Source organism: Filicampus tigris, chromosome 10, assembly GCF_054856515.1.
Source record: "Filicampus tigris isolate MCC_2025a chromosome 10, RoL_Ftig_1.0, whole genome shotgun sequence".
Classification (NCBI taxonomy): domain Eukaryota; kingdom Metazoa; phylum Chordata; class Actinopteri; order Syngnathiformes; family Syngnathidae; genus Filicampus; species Filicampus tigris.
The window spans coordinates 12,786,772-12,813,288 of NC_141226.1; the positions used below are offsets into that span (position 1 = coordinate 12,786,772).

Consider the following 26,517-nt stretch of genomic DNA (forward strand, 5'->3'; position numbering starts at 1 on the left):
CAGTCGGGCAAGATAATGAGAGAAAATTCGTCTAAATGTCAGTGAAATGTTAACAATACAATAAAATAATCTTAAAATGTCAATTGATAATAAATTATAAAGAATATTCATTTGTATTTCATTCATTTTTAATATACGGGAATTGCTGTATTTACTGACCTGTATGTATGTATGTATGTATATATATATATGTATATATATATATATATATATTCGACTCAAAAATGTTAAAACATCACTCCCTTTTCCTTTTTGATGAGATTATGATGTCCATAGGTCACTATTCTGTGTATTTTGTTTGCATACTATACATTCATATATGTTTTCTTTCAATTAAGAAAGGTTGTTATATTTTTATTAATTCTATTTTCATGAATTTGTTACTATCTTAATCACCTAACAGCTGTTAGTCTAAGGGTCTTGGTCTTTGCACCTGCAAAGCACTCAAAGTGCTTCACGATGACTTCTCATTCACTTACTGATGACACAGCAACAGGAGAGACTTGCACAAGGCAAGGACACTTCGACATGGTCACAAGGACCGGGTATCGAACCCACAACCTCTAGTTTGGGAAAGGACCAAGCTACCACTATGCCACGCCGTCTCTAATTGCATAATAATTGCCAGTCATTTTTAACTATATAAAAACAACACAATGTGCATATGCTACTTTTTTTCTTATATCTGTACAGATTCGCATTCATCCAGGTCGTGGTAGAAATATTTATTCCAGGCAACCAGATTCTACCTGTTGATTTTTTTCCCAGATTTTCCATAAACATTCAAACACAGGTAAGCACGCTATTAGGCTAATGATTTGCTTATAATTACTCTTTTTACAAGATTCTTCAACATGATCTTAGAGAATGAGAAAATGCCAGAGGAAAAAAATGTGCTAGTGCCAATTTTTTTTACAAACAATATGTGCAAAGTTGTGGCAACCACACAGCAATCAAGTCGATCAGCTATAATGAAAACTTGGGAAAGAGCAGAAGAGGCCAGGTTGAGACAAGTAGTGGAGATTTTCCAGCAGCAGTATGGCTTCATGCCAAGAAAGAGCACCACAGATGCCAGACTTTCCCTGAGAATGCTGCTATAAAAGAACAGGCAGGGGCGGAGCTACATGCTGGCCATGACCACCCCTGGTCACTCTGTGGCCACCCGACATTTAGAATTGTGTAGAATTGAGAGATTTTTGTGTCATTGTGATTTTTAGATATGATTCGAATGAATAGACCATCAATCGCAGAATGCAAAATGGCATTAGCTGTCTGTGACAATTGATCACTCTGATTGGCTGTTAGCTAGCAAATCAATGCATAAGATAGAAGTAGCGTATGAGAGAGCACACAAAAGCAAAGCAACGGCAAATCAAATTGCATTATCTAGTAAACTCAGCAAAACATGAGGATTTTCTTTCACTTGATCCTACATGAGCGTATTGCGCAAGGTTCTGGCTATGTGTGCATATGACTTTTTGTCTCGGTCCTGGCCGATAAAGGAAGCTGGTTTCGTTGTATCCCTCTCGGACACACAGGCCGCAGTGATATTGTCCCACATTGTTTTTATTTCACCACACTGTGAGTGTGGGTGTGTCTGTTTGTTTAAACATATCATGGCATTGTACTGAAATATTTTACCTCTACTTTGGATCATTTTGTGAGTTTGTTATTGAAGACAAAGACTTACACCGCCGTAAAAAATAATTTTATTGTAATGAATGTTGTGAATTGTTATTTTAAAGGGCGCTGATTAAATTACAGTATTCCCTGAATAATACAGAAATTGGCAAATATCAATCATATATGAAAATTGATTATGTATTTAATAAGCGCCCAGCATATTAGACATGCTATACTTGGGATTTGGTGAAGGAATCATCTTGTGTAAAAAAAAAAAAACCTACAGTATATAAAACATTGTATATTGTGTATTTGTGCCTTACACATTAATTTCACATTGGCACTTTAAGGTAAAAACAATCTTTAAGGTAAAAAAAATTTTCCATTAAAACAGCAGCACAGCTCACATTGAGCATTCCCTTTAAATGGCTGGTTCCTGTTATTGTGTCTGTTGTACATCTTTGGATTAAAGAAAGATTAATGACATGGTGAAACATGATTATCAAATAAGGGGGCTGCACCAATGAATGAATCCGATTATACACATCTTCTCTTCCTTCAGTCATCCATACAGCCTAAAGTGGGCTGTGTATGTGTGCATGTTATGTCTTTGGCACCACACAAAGTGCATTTAAGTCTCTCCAAGTGATGCTCCAATTTAGCAATGAAGTCCTCTCTTCTTCATCTTCACTGTCGTTGCATTTGTATCACGCACGCTTTGACTGTTCCTCATCCAGTTCACGATGATGCTACGAAACCGGAGCTGATACTGCGGGAAAATGAGCAAAAACACAAGTCCATGTACTGTAGATTCAGGGATTTATACTGTATATCAAGTTATTAATAGCACATACATTATTTTGCGCATGCATACATTTTGTCCATATTCAAAATAGAATTTTTGTCATACATCTGGTTAGGAAGAGTGTTGTCCTATGTGGCCCCCCAATAAGCACTGATGAAAAATGTTTGCCCATCCAGCATTTAAGTTGCCCATCCCTGTTATAGGATTTCGTTACCCAGTACATTTTTAAACGGGTAACTTCATTTTTAAAGTAACCCTCCCAACCGTGTCGATATAGAGGACACTGACCACTGGAAGTCTGTTCACAGATGAAACCCAAGCGCTCGGTGCAGTAAAAATCGTTCCAGTTGCCGTTTTGGATGAGACCAGCACAGTCCTCACCGTGCGTGTGACCACGCGTCCAGTTATCAGGCTGGCCCGGATTCCATTTCCTTTGAGAGCCACCACATGAAACAACATGGATGACATGGTTTAGTTTTGAGTTTTTGGATAGTTCAAAGTGAGGGGAAGATCAAAGAAGACTCACTTGAAAACCGGTATGCTTCCATCCACCCACTTCCACACGTTTTCTTCTTCTTTGTCAGTCAGGCCCAGCCAGAAGAAGCCTTTGCCTGTGACTGCGTTCTTCACAAACACCTGAAGAAGACCACAGTGTTTACATTGATAATTTCACAAGTTTTTTTTTTTTTTTTTTTTTTTTTTTGTCCAAAGGTGTATTTCCATTCACCTGTTCGTCATTGTTGTTGATAATGATCAAATGAGCTGCCATGTTGGAACAAATAGTGCTGGCCTCATCATAGTTGACCCTCTGAGAGGCGGCAGAGAAGTAATAGCAGCTGTCTCCAAACCGCCTAAACTCTGCTGGACAACCTAAAAATAAAGGTTAATCAGCTCCTTGACAATGAATCCATAGTGGGAAACAACTTTGTTACTATACTTAAGACACATTTTCAGGTATGTGTATTGTACTTGAGTATTTCTTTTTCTGATGACTTTTTACTTTTACGTGTACCGGTACATCTGAAAACAGATACCTGGAGGTACCTTCTACTCATTACTTTATCAAAATAGGCGTATTCCTTTTTTTAAAACTCCAAGGACGACCATATAATGTAAAAAGAAATAATAGAGAGGTAAATTCAATAGCAATTTATCGACTGAGATCTTTGGGTCTTTTAAAGGTGAAAAACAATTGCGACATGGAGGAAGTTACATGAACCAAGCAGCAGTAATAATGATGATGCAACAGATTCCGAGACGCAACATCCATGCATGTTGTTGTTTAAGAGAACTGTTTCATGTTGTTGATTTGTTGTGGCTGCTTTTTCTCTTATGCCAGCCTAAAAGCAAAGACATTCTAGTATCCAAAGATTCTCCATCTAATTCGTTTGAGTTAATCGGAAAAGACACGTTAAATAGAAGTGAGGTGTATTTTTTTCCATGTGTTGGTTTAGTATTCTTTATTACTCCATTCACAATGCCAGCAAAGCTATGAAACATATTTTGAAGTCAAGCCAACGGTAGCTAACATAAAACAAGATTTTTTCTTCCCAGTCCAAGCACTTTTAAGTTAATAAGAGATTTTCTTTTTTTGTGAAGGCAGTTTTTTTTCCTTATGAAAACAGGTATTGTATACAGTTGGCCGCAAAAATTCACTTTCACGTTTTACTGAAGTGCAGAAGTAATTCTACTTTTACAAGTCTTGTCTTTAAGAATCTGTATGTACATCTACTTCACGGGGAATAATATGTTCTATGCAGCCCCGTTAGTCTAAACTTGATATTCTGATTAATATTGTGTTTGTGGAATATGAATTAAGCAGCAAAATCCAGCAGCAAAAGTTTTTATCCATCTCACGGGGCGGCCAGTTTTTCACCTGCTGTCAACTAAAAATGACATCACATCACAACCAATCATGGCTCATCTTCAGAAAACAGGTGACCCGTTATTGGTTGTTACCTGAGCCCTGAGCAACTGTGATGTAATTTTCAGTCAGCAGCGAGTGGCAAAATGACCACCTCCTGAGATGGATTACAAACGGGCGGATTTTGCTTCTTAAAGGGGAAGTCAACCCAAGCATATTTTTTTTCAAGAAAATGTTCTATGCAAGCCCATTAATTGATACATATTGCGTTTGTGGAATAAGAGTTACTCCACTCGTTTTTAGCCATCTCTGGGGGCGGCCATTTTGTCACTTCTGCCGACTGAAAATTACATCACAACTACCCAGAGAGCCGTGATTGGTCGTTAACTGAGCCCTGAGTAGTTGTGAGTTGCTAAAAAGCAGTGGATTTTGCTGCTTAACTCTTATTCCACAAACACAATATTAATCATAATGCCGATTCCACAAACACAATATTAATCATAATGCCGTGTTTCAACTAGTGGGCCTGAAAAAAAATGTGGGCATAAAAAATTATGCTGTTTGATGTCCCCTTTAACTCATATTCCACAAACGCAATTGTGATCGGAATGCATAATAATATGTTGCATATTATTGTAAAGAAAATTTGGGGGTTGACTTCCTCTTTAAGGGCCAAACTCGCTTTGTCTGCTGCTGTGACAGCGTGAGGCAAGCAATGAAGTAACAAAGAAAAAGAGGTTGATAAAATGTCTAGCGGGGCTTCAATGACTGCTTAACAGTTGAATTTGACGCTCCGTAGCCGTATAAATATTCCCATACGCACGCAAATGCTTATTTTGTTCTGGAATGCTGCGGGGTCTCACAAGGTGCATGCGCTTCGTCCACAAACATACGTCAGGTATAGACGCTTGTGCGAGTGTGTGTGATGTCGCTCATATCTGGAAATACTCATTGGGTGCTAATTACTGCTTCTGATTGTTTTTTCGCTTGTTATTGCGATGTCCATATGCTTTGCATTCCGCCATGACAGCTTCTTCCATAGACCAGAATCCTGTGCGAACAAGGTACTTCCTGCGGCAGCCAATAGCGATCCACACTGGCCTATCAACGACGCTACATTAGGACTCCACTTTCAGCAGGCCAAGAAGGACCAAGTATGTCTGCGTGCATTTGCTGCCATGGCGTCCCGGAGAGAAAAGTCCCGCAAGCCATAAAAAGCTTGCTTTAATACAACTAACTAGAGTAACCAATACGTGTTTGGATGCAATCTTTCTTGATAAACCAAATATATTTCTGTTTCTGACCACAACAGGTATACTTTAAGTACAGCAAGTGACTTTGCCACATTTGCAATTCATTTCAAATTGAGGAGCCTGAATGTAGTGTACATGTATGTTAAATGATGCCAAAGTCAAACCAACCAGGAGCTGAAGTGGGGGCAGGCTGTGGCATATGAACCTGCTTTGTCGCTGTGCTTTGTGGTTCATCAGCTGGCCTGGGGGCCGCTGTGGGCTTCACCGGCTTCAAGACAATCGGAGGCACCGCTGCGGGCAATCCCGGCAACCCCGGGGGACCGGGAGGACCGATGGGTCCAACTGGCCCACGTGGCCCCTCTAAGCCGGCAGGTCCCGCTGCTCCCCTGAGACCCTGTGGTCCTTGCGGCCCTTGCACACCCGGTAGTCCATCTCTGCCTGGAAGACCTTGAGCTCCGGGGTCTCCTTTATCTCCGGGGGTTCCGGGTCGACCCCCAGTTCCTCTTGATCCTTTAGCCCCAGGAAGGCCTCGCGAGCCAGGTGAACCCTTTGGACCCGTTCCACCTTGTGGGCCAGGAGCACCTTTCTCCCCTTTAGATCCTACCATACCTGGTACCCCCTTGTCTCCCTTATCACCCTTCTGGCCCGTCTGGCCTACTGGGCCATGGGGCCCCTTGTCTCCCTTGGGGCCCCTTGGACCTGGTGGACCTGAAAGACATTTATAGGCAATTAGGCTCGTGTTCAGTTGTATGGCTATTGGTGAAGCTATCTGAATATCGTTAAAGCGCAAGTCAACCCAAACATATTTTTTTCAAGAATATGTTCCCAGCAGGCCCACTAGTTGAAACACAGCTTTCTGATTAATTTTCCGTTTGTGGAATATAAATTAAGCACTCGTTTTTAGCCATCTCCGGGGGCGGCCATTTTGTCTTCTGTCAACTGAAAATGACATCACAACTGCTCACAACGACTAATTGTTTTCTGAATCCGAGCCGTGATTGGTCGTTGTTAGCAGTTCTGATGTCATTTTCAGTCGACAGAAGACAAAATGGCCGCCCCCAGAGAGGGCTAAAAACGAGTGGATTAACACTTATTCCACAAACGCAATTTTCATCAGAATGCCCTGTTTCAACTAGTGGGCTTGCATAGAACATATTCTGGAAAAAAAATGTTTGCGTTGACTTTTCTCTTTAATGAAAAAAATATTTTTCCCCATTATTGTATTCATAGTGAGAGAGAATTTTTTTTCTGCGCATTCAAAACACAGGTCAGTTTCATTTTATCTTTCCCAATGAAAATCTAGGCGTTAGAGTTTTTGTGGTAGGGTAGGTTTGGGGTTTAGAGTCACAGTTAGGGGTTAAAGGCGAGGTAGAGTTTAGGGTCGGGGTTTTAGGGTAATAGTTGCTGATTTAGGTTTAGGAGGGAGGCAGAGTTTAGAGTAAAGGACACGCTTCGACAAAAAACAGCTCACACTCACTATCACAATCACGCCTCGGGAAAATGTAGTGTGTCGTCTTTTACCCAAACATTTGAAACAAATATAAATAAGTTCCAAGGATTGAATGGCTGAACTGTGAAAAGACAAGTAAATACATCAATGGCAGTGGACCTACCAGGCATGTTTTTGCAATGTGGGAGGAAACCGGGGTACGTAGAAAACCCATCTTACCCTGCAAGATGGTGAAGTTGGTGATGAGCTGCGAGTGCTTGCTGTCCACCAGTTTCATCTCCTCCATCACAACGGACAGGCCGTTGACTTCTTTGTCCAGCCGAGCCAAAAGCTCGTCCTGCTGGGCGCGCAGGTCTCTGCTCTCGGCCTTGGCCTCATCGACGCTGTTGTTCAAGCCCAGGAGCAAATCGGAGTGGCGTATCACCGTCTCGGCGCACGACCTCAGGCTGTTGAGGTCGGAGCTGATGGAACCGAGGAGTTGCGTGGCGAAGCTCAGGTTGCCCGTCACGCGGTCAATGTTGTTCTCGTGTTTGTCCAGGCGTGCTTCCATCCCATCAAACTTGGATGAGGTGACGTTATCGTGGTCCCTCTGGTTGTCCATGAGTTCCCGCAGGTTCTGATCAAGTCCCTCGGTGAGTATGGATGTGTTCTGGATCTGGCTCGCTAAGGTGCTGAGCTGAGCCCCCAAATCATCCAGGGCTTCACCATTGGACCGCGCCGATGCTGAGTTGTTTGCTGCCAAAATCTGAAGATTCTGTACTTTCTCCTTGAGCCAGTCTGTGTCTGCGCGGGTTTGTCTGGCGCTCTGCTGCAGAGTCTGATAGTCATTCTTGAGTTTTTGCACCACCTGCCCTGCATCTTCCACCGTCTTCTGCAGCGAGCTCAGCACAGTGCGCTGCTGGGCTTGCGTGTTGTTCAGCGCACTGATACTGACCTGAGCCTGGCCCTGCACTTTGACCTGACCTTGGATCTCGGACTGCAGCCTGGCCGTGTCAGTCTGGAGCTCGCCGATCATACCGCCGTAGGACGTCAATGTCTGGTTGACGCCGCGCAGCGAGGCGGCATTGCCCTTCAGTAAACTCTGCAGGGAGTCGTGGCCGTCCTGCGTGTCACCGCCGGTCAGCTCAAGTTCACTCAGCACGTCCCTGTTCTGGCTCGACCTGATGGCGATGTCGTTCAGTTGGCTCTGAAGGGCCTCTAGATCCGACTTAAATGTTTTGATGTCACCGGTGGCGTTTCCCGACCCGTCACCTGTCTGATGGTCTGAAGAGTAAACGTAAAAAGATGAAAATATAATGGAGCCTTGACAAAGTCGCAGAACATTATTCAAGACTTCAGCATATCTCACACGACCTCAGGCCAGCTAGCATCAAAGGTTTAACTTGGCTTTTTCTTTGGATTTTTTTTCTGAGCAGCCTCAATGACACGGATTGTACCACATGTTCCATGGCCGCTTTTCGCGAGGCAGAATTCATAGGGCGCAATCTTAACTGCCCCATTCACCATTTAAAAAAGTCACTCCAAAAACAGCGCTACAGTAATCCCCCATACATTTGCAGTTCTTTAATTGCTAATTTACCTCTTTAATTTTTGGGGGAACCTATGCTGCTGAAAAACACATTTATTTGTGGTCCATTCCCTCTCTTAAGGGGTAAATATTCTGTAAAAAATAATTTGTGTGTGTGTGCGTGTCTATAATTTTGCAGTTCAATGACTACTCCGTATCAAATACAAACAAAGAGGAAAGCCAGTATATCGAATAGTTTGGAATTTTACCAAAGTCTTCTGGACGATTACCAGAGTCAATGTCTGAGAGTGTGACCACAAAACTCACCAAGTTTCTTTAAGTCGGTCTCCACAGCGTTGATTTTGCCACCATAATTCTGCATTCCCTCAGTGACGTTGTCCATTCTCTGGACCACTGACAAAAACAAAAAGAAGAGTTGGCTTCAATGGGAATTGACTTCAGATCCACACAGATGTGTATAAAAGCAGATGCCAATCCAAAATTGCATGTACAGGATCCATTCAAATTATTTAACACTAGAGGGCACTACAGTCTATATGCACAGTGTGCTTTCTGTGTGTAAAAGTGTGATTCTCCTACTGTAACTGGGCATTTTAATGTGTGTGATAATAGTGAGAGATCATCGGGTGTGCAGCGAGAAATTAACCATTGTCACATTTAAAAAAAAAATTCCATCAGATAATGTATCTTTGTTCATCTATCTATGCCAGCCACATATAATGAGCGGAAGAACACATGATTGAAGAAGGTTCAAAACTATCCATCTGTTGTCATTCATACAACAAAAGAATAGTTTTGTGCTCAACTAAACAGTGCCAGATTTCGTCAATTTGTGACTGAGTTTTATAAATGGCATTAGCCGTGAACAATAATGTCTATAAACTGTAAAAACACAACCAATTTTTTTTTTCCTGATGAGGAAAATGGAGTCATCTACCACCTGCCACCATCTATTCTAAATAACCAGCATTCACTACTCATGAAAATTTAGGGATATTGGGCTTTCGGGTGAAATTTAAGGATCGACCTAAAATGCACTATAATCTTTATACAATACAATACAATACAATTTTATTTATATAGAATATAGATGAAGTAAATTTGACCTTCTCTAAACTGTCCACTGAATGGACATGACCATCTGTTCAGTGTTTCAGTACTGTAGTCTCTTTGCACAAATTGCTGCTCTCTAACATGAAGCTGAACGGCAACAAGAAGTAAGAAGGTCTCATTAAGATCACCTTTTTAAATTTTAAATTCATCCGGAAATTTCACCAAAGCCCAATACCCCTATTTTTTTCTGAGTGGTGTACGTTTGTTTATTTGTGGAAATACGGCACGTGGATGAGCAAAAAGACGACACGGAAGCCATTAGACATTCTTGCAAACCATTCCTGACACCCTTGAGTCAAAGTGTGGTTCATGAGACAACAAATTACCACCATTTTACTGCCATAAAATCTGCCCAGATAGCAAAATATGGGTGAATCAATGTTGAAATATGGTTCGGCTTAAGTGTTGAATCTACGTTGAAACCTAAAGTAGAAATTATACAGAAAGCGCAAGTTTGATAAAATGTTGGGTCAATGTTTGCTGATTCAACCATCATCTAAATTGGAAAAATACTGTAAATGGGCTGTCACTTACATAGCGCTTTTTTTTTAACCTTCTGTACTCAGAGCGATTTACACCATACCTCATCTACCTACTGATGACACAGCATCAGGAGCATCTGGAGGTTCAGTATCTTGCTCAAGAATACTTCGACATGGTCACAATGGTCACAAATGTGAATGCTGACAAAATGTTGTTGAACCAACGTTGATTAAACATCAGTCTTCAACCAAAACCAAAAATCAACCTTCTTAACCCTAATTCAACATTGATTTAACATCTTTTGCGATCTGGGTGATCAGGGCTTGCTAAGCCATTGAAGTATCTGCAGGCGCACTTGTTGGACATTATAGAGCCAGCGCATTGCAAACACACAGACAGCAAACAGCACTTACACAATACCATTACACCTTAAACTACATTTTGCAAGTCTGCAATCTGCTGCACTTGGCTGGCAACCAGCCCAGGGTGTATCTCGCCTCCCGTCCTAAGTCAGATGGGTTAGGCTCCATACCCTAATGAGGACAAGCGCTAAAAAAAACATGCATGGATGGATATTAATCGAAAAACACTTCTAAGCCATAAATATAAACTAATTTTGAAAACTGCTGTCATTATCTTTAACTAGATTGTCTCGAATTTTCTTTCCAATGTCCAGAGAAAATTCTCTCCTTCACTTTCTGTGATCCATGTTCAGTGTGGTACACACCATGTCACCCAACAGCACAGTTTGTTATGCTAATTAGGGCACAACCCACTTTAACATATTACTAGTGTAATATTATATTGATACACAATACACGTGGATTTTTTATTTTTAACAAATTGATTTTCAGCTATTTCAATTTTGAGGATGACTCCCTTGATAAGTAAAGTTGATTGGCACCGAAGTGACTTGAGTGTTATTTGTAACAAAACATGCAGATTTGGGGGTTAAAGTAAGACAAGTGTCATTCTCTTGCCAAGATCTGATTTTTTATTTCACGTGACGTTTATAAAGCTCAAGAAGTCACTGTCACTGACATTTGTAACCAAGGACTGCCACGGCAATGGTGAGCAGGGCACAGAGGACGTAGAGCAAGGCGATGGCGGCACGCAGAGCCCAGTCATTTTTACACTTGGTGCACTCGGAGCCTTCCTGGATTCCTGCAAGAGAAGGACAGTTGAGTAAAAAAACAGATTGAAAATGAAGTCATGCAGAACTTTTTGAAGGATAGTGACGTGTGTTTGAAGTGGAACGTACTCTGCCTCTTATCGGGCCAACAATTGTGTGATACTCTCATCAAATATCAATTTACAACGAAAGGTTAAAACCACAGCGTATGTGTTCGCCTTTTGGAAGAGGATCCAAGCTCGTTCTCACTCTTTTGTCAATGCTCCCCAAGATTTTTGATGCTGATCAAGATGCGGAGATGTCTGCTTCCGTACAAGCCAATAAACATGCAATATAAACAGTAAAAGGTGTTCAGGGGCTTCGCTCAAATTGTCAGAGTAGCCTCTGGTTGCTGGAGAACATCCAACAAAAAAACTTACAGCACTTGGAACAAGCTAAACACTTTGAAAGTGATGTGACGTGAGGAACATATTTGGGAATATGACCAACCCCAGATGCAGCCCCCCCCCAAAAAAAAAAAACCCAAAACCCACATGATTTATACTTCCAATTTCCAGACAAAAGAAAACAACTTGAGACAAGAAGTGAATCATTGCACAGGTGGATAATCTAATCGTTAGAGAAATTGCCAACATTCTGAGTCCTTTTTTGGCAGTGGTCCCCAACCACCGGGCCACGGACCAGTACCGGTCCGCGGGCCACTTTGGACCGGGCCGCATTTATTATTCTAGGATTGCACTCGTCAACCTTCCATTACCATGCACACACATACCCCAACGCCCTGAACCCCACCACAGACACAGAAAAAAAGGCAGGTTGGGGACCACTGCTTTTGGGGATGGTTCCAAGAGATTTTTTTGTGGGTCTACTCGTGATGGACAAGCCTACCAATTTCATTCTGATAAATGAAACTGGCTTTGGTAACTAGTGAAAGTGTAGTCGGAATCGCCGACGGCTGCCTGTTTAAAATTAGAGGTGGACCGGCCTATAGTATATACTATTTTTTTAACCCAAGAAAAAAGACGAATGACGGACGACGAAAGAGTACCCACACTGCAGACGAATGACGAATAACGGACACTCAATTTGTAATAAAATGCCCAGCTTTGCTGTCTAGTATGTCGTGAATGGACAAAATCTCACGGACAAGTTTGCCATTGAAGCACCGGTGCAAATGGCCAAAATGATCATACAATCAATCTGGACCACTTCTCGCGAAATGGACAAAATTACACTAAAATAAATGCTATGAACCAAAATGGCAGAATCCTCAGACTTTTTTATGGGTCTACTGATGATGCCCACCAAACGTCACGTTTGGATGAGTTTGGTGTTGAAGAACAAGCCCACCAAACATCTTTGGAACACAACCAAGTATTAACACCATGTGTCTCAATACTTTTGTCCAAATCTCATCAGCCATTTTGGACCTGAAATTCCATCCTTCTCACTCCCTGAGTGGGTTTGGACCACCAGGTTGGGGGGAAGGTACAGGCATTCTGGCCCATTACATCTGTCCAAACAACACGTCTTTGGTCGTCCAGCTGCGGATTTGGTCACGCCGGGCAGATGTGCTGTCATCTTGTTTACACAGAGCCTCCTTGAGGGGGCGCCACATCAGAGCCCCCCCAAGTGGTTCGTTATCTTCACTTAAGCACAACATCAACGAACCATGTAAACAAGATGAGCGCCTGCGGTCTCAGACGGGGGTCCGTCTGTTTGGACCAAACTGTACCATTCATCCACAAACAAAAACAGGAAAATATGGGAACATATCTTTCAAGCTGGAGGCGTCAATGAACCACAAACAAGACATTTGGTCAAGAGTTTGTGTAGCTGACTTGAGTTTCGTTTTTAGTCAGCCATCAAACGCTGCCATGCTCCAACCAAACACAATACAAAAACACTCAAATGTATGACAATTTAGTGTCACACTTCTGTTCACACATCACACACAGTTTGTGAGGCTTCAATTTGATAGCGATCGTACAAAATATCTCTAGGACAAGTCAGACTTGGACAGACCCTGATGGCCTATAAAAGGGCTTCTTCCAACAAACACGGAAGACTTCCTATGTCTTTTCAGGCGTGGATTCTTGAGACTTTTTTTGGGTGCATTCATGATAGATATGTTCACCAAATTTCATGTTGCCGACTGAAAGGTGCTTCAATATAACATTTCCATGTACAGAACCTTGCTGCTAAACACTCTGCAGTTGCTGAGTTGCTGTGTGGAAATTTCCATGACAACATAAAGGAAGCTTGTACAGAGCAGCACAGTGGTTTCGTGTGAAGCCCCTTTGTGTTCGAATTCCATAGAGTACCAGAGCACAGCAATTCCTCCGACCACACCATTTTTATTTGACTTTAGTGGGCATGTTACGCGTCTGCTCGGGGACCGGCAGGTGAAAAGGAACAAGGAAGCACATAGTAGAGACTTCTGTACTAGAGCCCCCCCCCCATGATTGGCAAAAGTTGCATTACATTTTTAGCGTACAGTGGTGCCTTGAGATACGAGTGGACCAACTTGCTTTTTTTTTTAGATGAAACCGTTCAACTGATTTTTTTCACTTTGACTTGCGAGCGCAAACTTTACATAAAAGCAGTCCTGCTTGTGCAGATAGAATCAGAATATATGCTTTAAGCTGTCACTTGTAACTCTCAGTTTTACTGTCAAACTAAACATAAAACAAAGAGAAATACATGTGTATTTAAAACAACCACATAGCTTAGCTTTTAGTCTACTAGCCTAAGGCTAATGCTAGCAAAGGCAATAATTAGCATCTATTTGGCTATATAACAACCTTTTAAGAAACAGATATTTGAACACAAGTGGTGCAGCAACAATTGTTGACAGACAATATAACAGTACTCACAATCATAACCTAACTGTATCGTTTATCAATCCCACTTGAATTCTAGGCTGGACATGTCCTGCTGCAATATGATTGGCCGCTGCACCCAGGTACAGCAGAAAAGTAGGTGTGAAGGAAGTATAATATTATAGTGGGCTATTTTTTCTCATTAAAAACACATTGCACATATTTTGGGGTTCTTTTTGGGGAGGATGGAATAGATTAATGGCGTTTCCGTTTATTTCAATTAGGGAAAGATAATTAGAGATATGAGTGTCTTGGATTATGAGCATGGTCAAGGAACGAATTAAACTCATGTCTCAAGGCACCACTCTATTTCTAGTTCATAGCAGTGAGGGCTCATATGTTAAAGCGAAGTGGAGTCACTTTGCATTAGCTGCAGCTCAGGGAAACAAGTAACAAGTAAACAATGGATCGCTGGGACAAATTAGCATGACGTCGCTATGCTGGAATTGCAGAGCTAGCCTAGCATTCCTGCGCTCAAGAAGGAAAAAGAAAAGCAAATCGGTCGTCTTGCACATCTGGAGCTTGTTGACACCGGAGCCAACTCCACATTCAATGCATGCACACAAGGTTCATCGAGGGATGGGACTACTGTATTTACACCAATAGAGGTTTGTACCAAATAAATACCATATCTGAATACCATGTTTCTACCAAGTGGCCATTAGTCGTGAGTCATGGCAAATAAACGCCTTCCTCAAATAGACCTTTTTCTCAACAACAACAAAAAATAGGGATCGCATGAAAAGTTTACTTGGAATGCTAATCGCCGTGCACGCAAGATCACGTTGAACTTGTTCACACTATGTGGTAATACTCCAGACTTCAATTCCTCTGAGAGTGTTTATGTATCCTCACAGTATGTGTTGTTGTTCTGGTTAATAACAATATTCACCAGCCGGCATTTAACTTTTTCATGTCCGTGCGCAGACGATTGGCAATTATTACAGTTACCTTTGTTTGACTGCGTCTATCTGACGGAGGCGTTTATTTGAAGCGGATGACACATTCGGTGCCTAACTGGGGAAGATCCAGAGCCACTTTCATGAGGCGGCTGGACTACAACTACACTCACTGTGTGAACACAACCATGCAAGGAACTATCACTCACATCCCCCATGGGCGTGACAGGCCGGCTGTCATGTCAAAGGCAAAAGGTGAGCAGAGCTACTTTGATCTTTTTTGGGATGAGCAGATTAGTGTTAGGCAGCTCATGATGAGTGGCAAACACTTGACTGTTTGGTGACGTATTTGACGCTATGGCAGCGGTGGGGGGTATTATGTGTGGTGAAGCGTCCATAAAAAGTACAAAAACAGGTGCAGCGATCATGTACAATATCCGTCACAGTTTTGACACAATGTTATCGGGATCAATGAGGTGAGTTGTATCATTTGTTGTAAGCACGTGGTGGCTCGTGGATGTTAAAGGGAGTACCGGCGATCAAGCGGATGGTGGCAAATAAGACGAAGGTCACGCATGCATGCCACACATACATGTTTTTAGGATTCACGACACATAAGAACTGTTTAAAATTGTGGAAAAAAATGCAGATTAAGTCACCGTGCAAATCATCCCCCTGCTGATTCCAACGTGTTGGCTAACTTCATGCAACGCGGCCTCCGTGTTGTCTGACTGCTTTATCCCTCGCTTTTTTAAGTAGCTACATGGGACTAGCTTTGAGATTGATGGCCACGTTGGATAATTTCAAGCCAATGTGGTTCTGATCGAAACCCAGCATGCACGTCTCGGTCCGACTCGACTCGCATGTGGATTGATGAGCCCCCCAGCTGTGGATCGTCCACATGGGTCTCATTTTAAACAGAATGACCTCATTCCATCACGGTAGCAGTAGTAAACAAGCAGGTTGTGGCTTCCGTGTTCGCAGGTCATCTGAGGTAAGTAAAATATTAAGAAAGGCTGTCAAGCACAATAAACAGGTTTACTCCTGTCTGCATTTTTACAACCATGTGTGGTTCGTTCGTTCTTCTCAAGGGTTTTCGCACAGCAGGCAATGTCAATTAGAGGTAGTTAGTCTTCACCAGCTACTTCCCTTGTTTGTGGCTTTTTCAAAAACACACAAGCAGCAGTCATCCGCACAGCTAGCAAGTGCAAAAGCTCCACGGATGGATGCAATTATTTTTCCGCCTTGTCCAAAAAGAACTTTCCAAAGGAGTCTGCGGATTGCGCAAGCTTACTTGAAAGTATTTTTTTTTTTCCACGATGTGAGATGACGAGTTAACGGGAAATGGAACGATAACTGGTGGACACCCAAGTAAATGTTTATGCTCATACGAGCAGCAGGCGCTGACTGTCAAGTGCTTTTTAAAAAACAAATGACAACATTGTGTTGGTGTAAAAATTTACTGATTATTTCAACTGGCGTAAACATGTAGGAGAAGAAAAAGAACACACGGTATTGCCTCAAATAACGGCTGTCCTGCTAATAAGCTTAACTTTTCCATCGCTAAGGGAAACAGCAGCACCTACCGATTCACATAAACAGTCTCATAGATAAATGAAAGTGTGGAGTATTGCCTACTGCCTGTTGTAAAATAGTTCTCTAATAAAGACCTTACAGCTAATAACACAGGACAACAGCAAATTTTAATCACAAATGGCTTTATTTGTCCCTAAATATATTTTGGACGCTGGCATTTGATTGCATGTTGGTAATTAGTCATGAAATAAACACCTTACTTTTAATCATCCCCTGGAATCCCCAGCAGTTGAGTAAATACAGTGATGCCTTGAGATATGAGTTCCACCTGTGACTAGCGATGCGAACCGTTAGCGATGCTAAGCTTTAGCATGTCAATTGCGTTTTCTATTATATGTTAGCATTAATCTCGTGGGCCATTCTTAAGGCAGTGTTATATTTAATCACAACCAGCTCTGGAGTTGCCCCTCCAAACCATGGTGTGCACTTTTGTTTTCATGTGGTCACACGTACCGGGTGGTCCACCGTGTAAGGGTCCGAAATCAGCATCGGCCTTCGTGTTCACCCTCATGCCAATGCACTCCTGTTACAAGCGTACAAACACAAGTGGCGTAAAGTATGCAGTGTGGTCAGCCGCCCTGCCAAGTGTAGCTGAAATAGAGGGGAAAGGTGCTGACCACAACAATCATGGCCTCCAAGCAGCTGCACTCTGCCTCAGGAAAAATATTGAACACAATCCACCCTACTAGACACAAGTGCTCTCGTAAAATATGGCGATGACATCAAGCAATGAAGATTTTTTCTGTTGTTGTTGGATGTGCTTCCCAAACCAAACATAAATGACGATGTTGAGATCTTTTCCTCACACATGCTTCTTCTTTTCAAGTCCAAAAACACTTGAGAGCTGACTCAGTGGAAAACTGTTGTTGTGCTAGTAAGTACAAGTAGAAAAATCTTAAACAGACGATATCCGGAGAGGTGTGCTGGTTCCGGTCCAATGTAATCACAGCCAGAGAGTCAAACTAAGTTTTGACCACTCCTGCCAGATTGTTCTTGACTTCTGTCGACTGAAAATGACATCACAACTGCTCAGGGTACAGGTAATGACCAATCACCGCTGACCTGTTTTCTGAAGCTGAGTCATGATTGTTTTTTACCTGAGCCCTGAGTAACTGTGATGTCATCTTTAGTCGACAGAAGTGACAAAATGGCCGCCGCCTGAGATGGCTAAAAACGTGTGGCTTTTGCTGCTTAACTCATATTCTATGAACGCAATATTAATCAAAATGCCATGTTTTGACTAGTGGGCCTGCATAGAACATAATTCATATGAAAATCGTGTTACACTGCACCAATAGTTAGACGTAGTTCCAGCTGGCGTAAAGTTTCAGCCAGTAAATTGTCGGGTGCGTCGGGTGCATGTCAAAGGAAACCCCTCGCCCTGCAACTCTGCACGGTCCAGAGAGATGAACCAAATTCTCAAACAAGCGCATCAAGTCCAAATTACGATACGGCAGTTTTTACACTGAAGTGCCTCTGTACAAGCTACAAATAACGATTATTGTTAATAATGATAATTGTTATGATGCTGCTCCATACGTAACCACTTCTGCCAGACACTCCTGTTGCTGCTCAATACGAGTGCAAAGTCAAAATCAGGAGATTTCTCAAAAGGTGAGCCGGTCCCTGTCCAACGTAATCACATATTCAGCCAGAGTCAAAAACAGAGTCGTCACTCCCGCCAGACACTCCTGCCACCCTCTGGCAGCAACTCATCTTTCCATTTTACATCCTGTTACATTTCAAAAGACCGTGGTTGATGTTGGCGTCTACGGATGCCGATGACTTTTTGGTGTAATGTCACTCCAAATGCATCTCATGCACAAGACGCTAAATTGAGTTAGACACCTCCAATCCTTGTGTTTTTCTTGTGCTTGAGCCCAGAAACCAGCTCTAAAAAAATATTCAAAAGACATTATTATATGAAAAGTGACACCCTTCCAGATGTCAATTTGACCACCACTCTGTTACCGCTCCAGTTTTCTTTCACTACTCATTTTCTTTATGAACCAAAATGCATCTCAACCAGACATGTGACTCTGCATTCTTCTGTTGCAATCGGTTGCAAGATTGCAAATTGCCCTAAATGGGCATGGGCGACACTAAATTGGAAAGCTTTGAAAAAAGTAAAAAAAATAAATAAATAACGACGTCTAATGCGGGCGAGAGCATAGTGTCAAACTTTGATGACCATTTCCAGGACTGACCCTGGAATCTGCCAGACTGACCCGCTGCTGACTTCAACAACCTGTTCCCTGACCCACTTTCAATGATCCTCAGGGACATTTCCCAATGGCTCCTGCTGGTCTCCTTGTCTGCCTTTTGAGTTGAGTCACTCACTCCCAGGATGACCTGTCAACTGTTACCGGTACTTCCTTAGTGATCCGAAACCGTCTGAATCTTTCCTTTATCGAAATCACCAGGGAGTGATCTTTCATTAGGACAACAAAATGAAATGGTAACTTGCGACCAGACTTATAAATGTTTTTCAGATACGAGCTGCCATTCAGCCATTCATTGTCTTGCTTTGACTTGCGAGTGGAAACTTGAAATACAAATGCTATGTTAGCAGTGAACTGAACTCACCTGACAATAAGCACTTTGGCAAACTGTGAGCAATTCTTCAAAAAGAGGCTTCAAGCTGTTTAATGCCACAAAGTTTACTGTCAAACTAAACATAAAAATAGGAGGATTACATACAGTGGTACCTCTACTTATGAAATTAATTGGTTCTGGAAGAAAAGTAGAAAATTTTGTAAGTAGAGACTTATTTTCCATGTAAATGCCTTTCCAAGACCCCCAATATTCAGACATAAATGTTTTATAAAGCATAAAAATGCATCAAAACATGCAACAAATACATGTTACAATTAGATTATTGCACAATAAAGAGGAGTTGTGCATAATGTAAAAAAACAAAGAATAGAGTAAAGCATACAAATTATGATGACCTTTTAATTGCTGTCCTCATCGCTTTTTGCCCTCCTTGGTTCATGTTCTCTCTCAGAAGTGGTTTTTGCCTGGCATTTTCTAAAGAAATGATTTAATAACGTGGCGACTTTTGTATTATCTCTTGCTTTGTTTGTATGGACAAAAAAAAAAACATTTTTCTTTTCCTCGTTTCTAATTCACATAAAACTATCGGAACACCTCATGGCTCGAGGGGCGAATGACGAGCTGCATAGACATAGACGTATATATCACATATCTATCTATCTGCACACATAGACACATACGGTAGAGGTCTTAGCCAATGGGATGCCAGGAAGATGCTAGGTTATAGCCAATGGCAGAGCAGCTATGAGTATGTTGTGCTCAGGAAACTCTGGAGCTGCTAGTAGTAGTACAAGGACTGTTACCTGAAATTTCCTTCGTAACAAGAGGCAATATTTTCCTGTTGAGGCGTTTTGTAACTTGAAAATTTCATATGAAGAGACGTTCGTAAGTAGAGGTACCACTGTATTGTGTATTTAAAACCAGCACATGGCTTTACTACACTAGCTTAATGCTAATGCTGACACATAATGGGAAAAACATATACAACCATTTAAGCAATTGATGTGCAGCAATTCATTCAAATATTCAATATATTCAACAGTACGCAGTCATGTATTCTTTATCCTCTGTGAGGATCTGAGATGTCTATACTACACAGAAACGTAAATCATGCCCATCTTATACTGCCTCCGGATGGCCAAGACACGCAGCAGCACAATGGCCTTTCATTAATAATAAGAATAAGAATAAGGAGGCCTTTATTGACCCCACAGTGGGGGGATTTTCATCGTTACAGCAGCAAAGCTATAAGTCACACAGAGACGGCGGCATAATGTAGCCGTTAATGTATAACATTAACAGCAAACATTCAGAATTTAAAAAAACAATGTAAATATACGCAGTAACCATGTGTATATACACACGAACATACATCTACATATAAAGTATGAAGAAACACTTATTTAGCCTGTATATAGTACAGAGGAAAAAATACTTTAAGTGACAGTGCTGCAGTGCTGCAGTGAAATATAAGGAACATCATTGGATAAGAGTAAAAATACATGCATAATTCAGTAGTGGGGAATGTTGAGTATTGCACAATATAAGATCAGGTGCAGGACTGCACAGTTGCACTAATGTCCGCCAGATTATGATAATGGAAAGTGTGGTAAAAAAGTTTAACTATTTAAATTAAAACTGTACTCTTGTTTTTATAAAGTACAATATTGCAGAGTGCCATTTTTCTCCTAAAAAACATTTTGGGTTGTTTTTTTAGGAAGCTGGAATAAATCAATGGCATTTCATTTCAAAAGGAATAGCTGATTTGAGATACATGTGATTTGAGTTATGAGCGTGGTCATGGAATGAATTAAACTCGTAAGGGACGCTACAAACTCAACATGTGCACGTAGGAGGAGTGACAAAAGAGGGGGTTTGTAAGTAACAGGCTGAATGCATTCTTTTCTGCTAATAAAGGGACCGTAAATTCGAACCACTCACTGTGGTGTTCCCAAAAATAAGTCGAGCAAGGAATGTGACTTCTCAGCTGGAAAGCTGACAAAAGCAGACCAAAACAACACCGTGTCCCCAACAATACCATGTCTCTTGACACATAAACAGAAATTCCCCCTCCACTACAGGTTGAGTTACATTTTTCCAACCCTGTGGCACATTGCTGATGCAGCGGAGGCCAGACACGGACCCTCAAGAGCCCGCAACACCCACTCGCACACTCCATCCCCTCTGCTCAGTGTGTATAGGTTTGCACTGAAACAACTTTGAAGGCAGGAAGTGGCTCAGCAAGTTGAAAAGTTGGACATGACTTCACCGCAGTAATGAACCTCTCGTGAAAACTTCCAATGTTCTCTTTCACACACACCAAAGAAAAGCAACAGGAATTCTGCACACATGGAAAACTTGGGCAAGAATTCTTGGCAAAGCACAAAAGACATCATATTCATATTTGTCTTTCAGCCTTAAAAAAAATGAGAAAAAAAAAAGCGATTTGTATTTTTTCACTTTAAAATAGCTACTCTAACATCAGACTGATATCAAATATCAATACAAATATATATTTTTATTATAAAGCTAATAAGCAAGTGGGCGGCACGGTGGTCAACTGGTTAGCACGTCCGCCTCACAGTTCAGAGGTCGTGGGTTCGATCCCGGCCCCGGCCTCCCTGCGTGAAATTTGCATGTTCTCACCGTGCCTGCGTGGGTTTTCTCCGGGTACTCCGGTTTCCTCCCACATTCCAAAAACATGCATGGTAAGTTGATTGGACACTCTAAATTGCCCCTAGGTGTGATTGTGAGTGCGGATGTTTGTCTCTGTGTGCCCTGCGATTGGCTGGCAACCAATTCGGGGTGTCCCCCGCCTACTGCCCAAAGTCAGGTGGGATAGGCTCCAGCACGCCCCGCGACCCTTGTGAGGATAAGCGGTATCGATACTGGATGGATGGATGATAAGCAAGTGTTAGCAATAATAATAATAATAATAATAAATAAAGTTATAAACACAGGTTATTTTGAAAAGCGTATGGTTAGGGGGTGATAATACTACTAAAACCCCACCCAAACCTGAAACCCTAAAGTTGTTGAAAGAATGGACGAATAAAATGTTATTAAGTTGTTCTTTGGGTTACAGTACATTAATTCTTGTACAATATCCTCGAAACTTCTAATGGGATGGCATTACAAATGGAGTGTGACAGGCTAAATCCATGAGATAATAGCTCAAGTTAAGGTTCAGTTAGACCAGATATGGAATCCACTGAGAGGTAAAGGTCAAATTCCTGAAAATTAACAAAGAATCTACACATGCAACACTTGGCATGTCACTAAACAACAAGACTTGGAATAATCCAGCAGACTAAATGGGGACCAGACGTAGCTATAAATAGACGAGTGGATTATTACTAAATGAGATGCAGGTGACATGAGGCCATAACAGGAACAAGGCAGAAACTGTACGCTTTCAAAATAAAACAATAAAATAAAACAAAACATGCTGTTGCCGCTCCGTTTGTGTATAGTCCATAATTTGAAGGATTAAAGTGCCACAAAAAGACGCTTATTTATCATTGAACAAGCATACTTGTTGTTTGAAATACTCAAGTTTTGTCTTTTTTTCATGTTTAGTTTGGCAGTAAACTTCAACCGGGAATGGCATTAAACAGCTTGAATCCTCCTTTTTGAATAATTGTTTACAATTTGCCAAGGTGCTAGTGAAGTGAGTTCAGTTCACTGCCACCATAGGGCGCTCATATCTCAAGTCTACGCTGGGAAGTCAAAGCAAAAAAAAAAAAACAACAAAAAAAAAAACCCTTAAAAACAACAAACGGTCAAACAAACGTTGGATCGTATCTTCAAAAAATTGTGAGCTGAGTCACTCTCATCTCAAGCCACCACAGAACAAAGAATCAAAATGTAATTAAATGTCCCTCTTTAAGAAGAAAAGAAAGAAAAGTGGTTTGAAACAACCAAGTGTAGTTCTTGTTCGCGGTGGCTTGGTTTGGAAGCGATTCCACCCAAATGGCAGCAGACAGCAGTGTTCAATGTGGTTTTGTACTGATGCATTTTGTTATGCTTGGGTTTTCCACTCAGGGAAAACCACTGAAGAGCAAAAAGGCCCAAATGGAAGAGCTACCGATGTTGCACCTGTGTGTGCTTAACACTTTGCTTTTGGCTGCAACAGGACTATAAAACCTAGATGTGATGGACCATAAACTGTTTTCTTTGCCATACACTCGCTACATAGAGACAATGCTTTAATTACATACTTTCTGTTTCGTTTGAAGAAAATGAAAATGAAGTGAAACATGCTGTATTGAATGTCATTACTGTACTTTTCTTCTTTGATAAGCACAATAGAGTGGAGTTGTATTTTTCCTAAATACACAATACAACAATTTTTTTTTTTTTTGGGGGGGGGGTAGCTGTAACAGATCAGTGGCATTTCCATTTATTTCAATGGGAAAAGATTATTTGAAATTTTAAGGTGGTGACATAAATTAAATTAGTATCTCAAGGCAAACATCCATCCATCCATTATCTGTACCGCTTCTCCTCACAAGGGTCGCGGGGCGTGCTGGAGCCTATCCCAGCTGTCTTTGGGCAGTAGGCGGGGGACACCCTGAATTGGTTGCCAGCCCATCGCAGGGCACACAAAGACAAACATCCGCACTCACAATCACACCTAGGGGCAATTTTTTAGAGAGTCCAATCAACTTACCATGCATGTTTTTGGAATGTGGGAGGAAACCGGAGTACCCGGAGAAAACCCACGCAGGCACGGGGAGAACATGCAAACTCCACACAGGGAGGCCGGAGCCGGGATCGAACCCACGACCTCTGAACTGTGAGGCGGACGTGCTAACCAGTCAACCACCGTGCCGCCCTCAAGGCAAACAGTATTATTTTATTCTGATAGCATAATTTTGTTTTACTGAAGCCCTAATCAAGACTCCTTCATAATTCTCTCAGCTAAGAAGCGACTTAAGAGGCAGAGCTAGCATCATTAGCCACCAGTTAGCATTGCATGCTGAGACTATCAGCACTGCCTGCCTTACATAACACAGTTTTAAACTAATAGGTGTTTTTTTGGGCTTCAAGTAACACGTTTTTTTGCCCCCTTAAATGCTCTCGGGCGCTGACCAGGTTGCAGTGTCAGGAGCACACACGATTCTGGGTGTTGTCATAAGAATGAAGAAATATCACAAAAATACAACAGCCGCTGCCAAAAATAAGATCTGTGTCAAGCCAAGCGAAATGTTGTCTTTGAAGTGCGGTGAATTGAGGGGACAACACGACTGTACGCGCGCAGTACTCACCGAACCTCTTGTAGCCAAAGGACTGCACCTCCTCCTCTTCCCCAAAGTCGTCTGAAGGGAAAAAACACAAGAAATAAATTACGTTTAGAGAAAAGTTCGCAGTTCAACAGCTGTGGAGCGTTCAGCAACTTCTCGGAGACGGTTTTCTGACACTCAGTGTGAGTTTCTGTTTTTTCAGGCCCAGAAGAAGAGCATTTTAACAATGCTCGCCCAGGTTGGTGCCAAACAGACCCTCCGAGTCATCAGTTGCAATAATAGCATAAAACAATTTTGCAAAATTGGTTCTAGTAATATCGCACAGCAGCGTTTATTGCAAAGCGTTTGGAATTTGGTAAAAAGGAGTGCGTGAGTGGAATAGTCAAGTCAGGTCATTTATATTACTTTTAATGGAGTTGGAAATAACACAAATTGTTAGCCTGAGAGCGTAGTTGCCTAAACTTTTTCAGAAAACAAGAATAAAACAAACCACCAACAAATTCAACTTTAGTTGATCCAAATTAAACTTTGTGGATAACCATGACCTAGATGACTGAAAACTACACAGACATAAAGAAAACAAACTATTTTGAGAAAGTATATTGTTGCTGTTTTTATAAAAAAAAAAAAAAGATATTGTGACAGTTAGCTAGAAATTATTTCGTTCTTGTATTCTCAGACTGACCCTGAGAGGGTGTGAGACACCTGACAACGCTATGTTACTACGTATGTTCCATGTGAATAATGAAGAAAAAAATGAATTGCAGAAATGATCTTTTCTCACGTGTTGGTTTGGTAGACATCATTCCTGGGGCGAAATCAGAACTGCCCCAATTTGTTTTCATTTTACAGGAGACTTGCACATTTCGTGATTGTTGTTTCTTTACGCTTGTTGCTAGGCAGAATTAGTGTAGCTCAATCCTTAATAACCCATCCATCCATCCATCCATCCATCCATTATCTGTGCAGCTTAACCTTCACAAGGGTTGCAGGTGTTTAACTTACCGTGCCTGTCTTTGAACTGTGATGCAGTCAACCAACACCCATAAAATAACTTAATTCGTCTTAATTTTTAAAAAGGAAAAAAATGCTTAATTTTTTTTTTTCTGTCCACTTGTTGCTGCACAGAATTTGTGGTGCTAAATCCAAACGTACCCAATGTGTCTTCATTTATGAAAATAAGAAAATAGTATGTATTTTTTAGCTGCTAGTGGTAGTTTGTTGAAGTTGGTAGTCAGAAACGTTAACGAAAGCCCATTTAAAACGATAGTCGGACCGGCCTATAGTCGATTATTATTTGGTCCGGCCGGACAAAATGGCGGATAAATGGACGGCGGAAGGGTACCTGTAGACGGAAGGCAATAAACGGACCAAAGATTTTTAGTAAAATGCCCAGCTCTGGCAATTATGAAATTGCAAAACTACAACAACAACAAAAACTGATGCTTGTTGCTAGGCAGAATTCATGGGGCTGAATCATAACTGCCCCAACCAACGTGACAATGACCCAACTTTGTACCAAGAGAGTTATATTGCACTAATTAACCCAATTATAATTCTATATTTAGTGACACTTAATGGTATTATATAATAAATAGTAGAACAGCATGACACCATGCATGTCTCACTTTGTCTTTTGTGTTACACATACACACACACACACTCGCATGGTGCACTAAGTGAAAGCAGATGTGAGACACAAGTTGTTGCCCACGCATTCCACAGGTCAAACAAAAGTGGCACCTCAAATGCACCTCACACACACATATACAGGCAGTATGTACATCCAATATATGATCTTACCTTTCATTGTACCTCTGTCGTCTTTCCCATCCACTCACTGCATTGCTTTGGCTCCCTGAAAACCCACTTTTTTTTTTTGTACAGGAATTACTCCATCACATGCAGAGTTCCATCCGTCACGATGCTGTAAAACTGCAGGATGGGTGCAACGAAAAGGCTGCTTTTTTCAAACACAAGTAAAAGAAGCAAAAAAGTTGTTTTAGTCAAGGTGTGTGAGGGAAGGAAGGCAAAGAAAGAAAAGAGGAGAATGTGAGCGCTGCGGCAAGAAAGGAAGTGCTGGAAAA

General features: G+C 41.5%; 1 protein-coding gene across 1 annotated transcript; it reads right to left on the minus strand.

Moving 5' to 3' along the window:
- Positions 1-1,691: 1,691 nt before the first annotated feature.
- Positions 1,692-26,517, minus strand: colec12 (collectin sub-family member 12). The gene is made up of 10 exons (XM_086042380.1): positions 26,234-26,517; positions 24,455-24,505; positions 11,161-11,283; positions 8,830-8,916; positions 7,215-8,258; positions 5,714-6,253; positions 3,156-3,298; positions 2,955-3,064; positions 2,717-2,859; positions 1,692-2,392 (listed from the first exon to the last, which is right to left on the minus strand). The coding sequence occupies exons 1-10, from the start codon at positions 26,238-26,240 to the stop codon at positions 2,373-2,375; spliced, it is 2,268 nt and encodes a 755-aa protein (XP_085898506.1). The 5' UTR covers positions 26,241-26,517; the 3' UTR covers positions 1,692-2,372.

Excerpts from the sequence above, each read along its gene's own strand:
- colec12 (XM_086042380.1), bottom strand. Across the intron at positions 8,259-8,829 it reads GACCGACTTAAAGAAACTTG|ACCATCAGACAGGTGACGGG; the intron begins GTGAGTTTTGTG and ends TTTACTCTTCAG. Across the intron at positions 3,065-3,155 it reads TCAACAACAATGACGAACAG|GTGTTTGTGAAGAACGCAGT; the intron begins GTGAATGGAAAT and ends GGTCTTCTTCAG.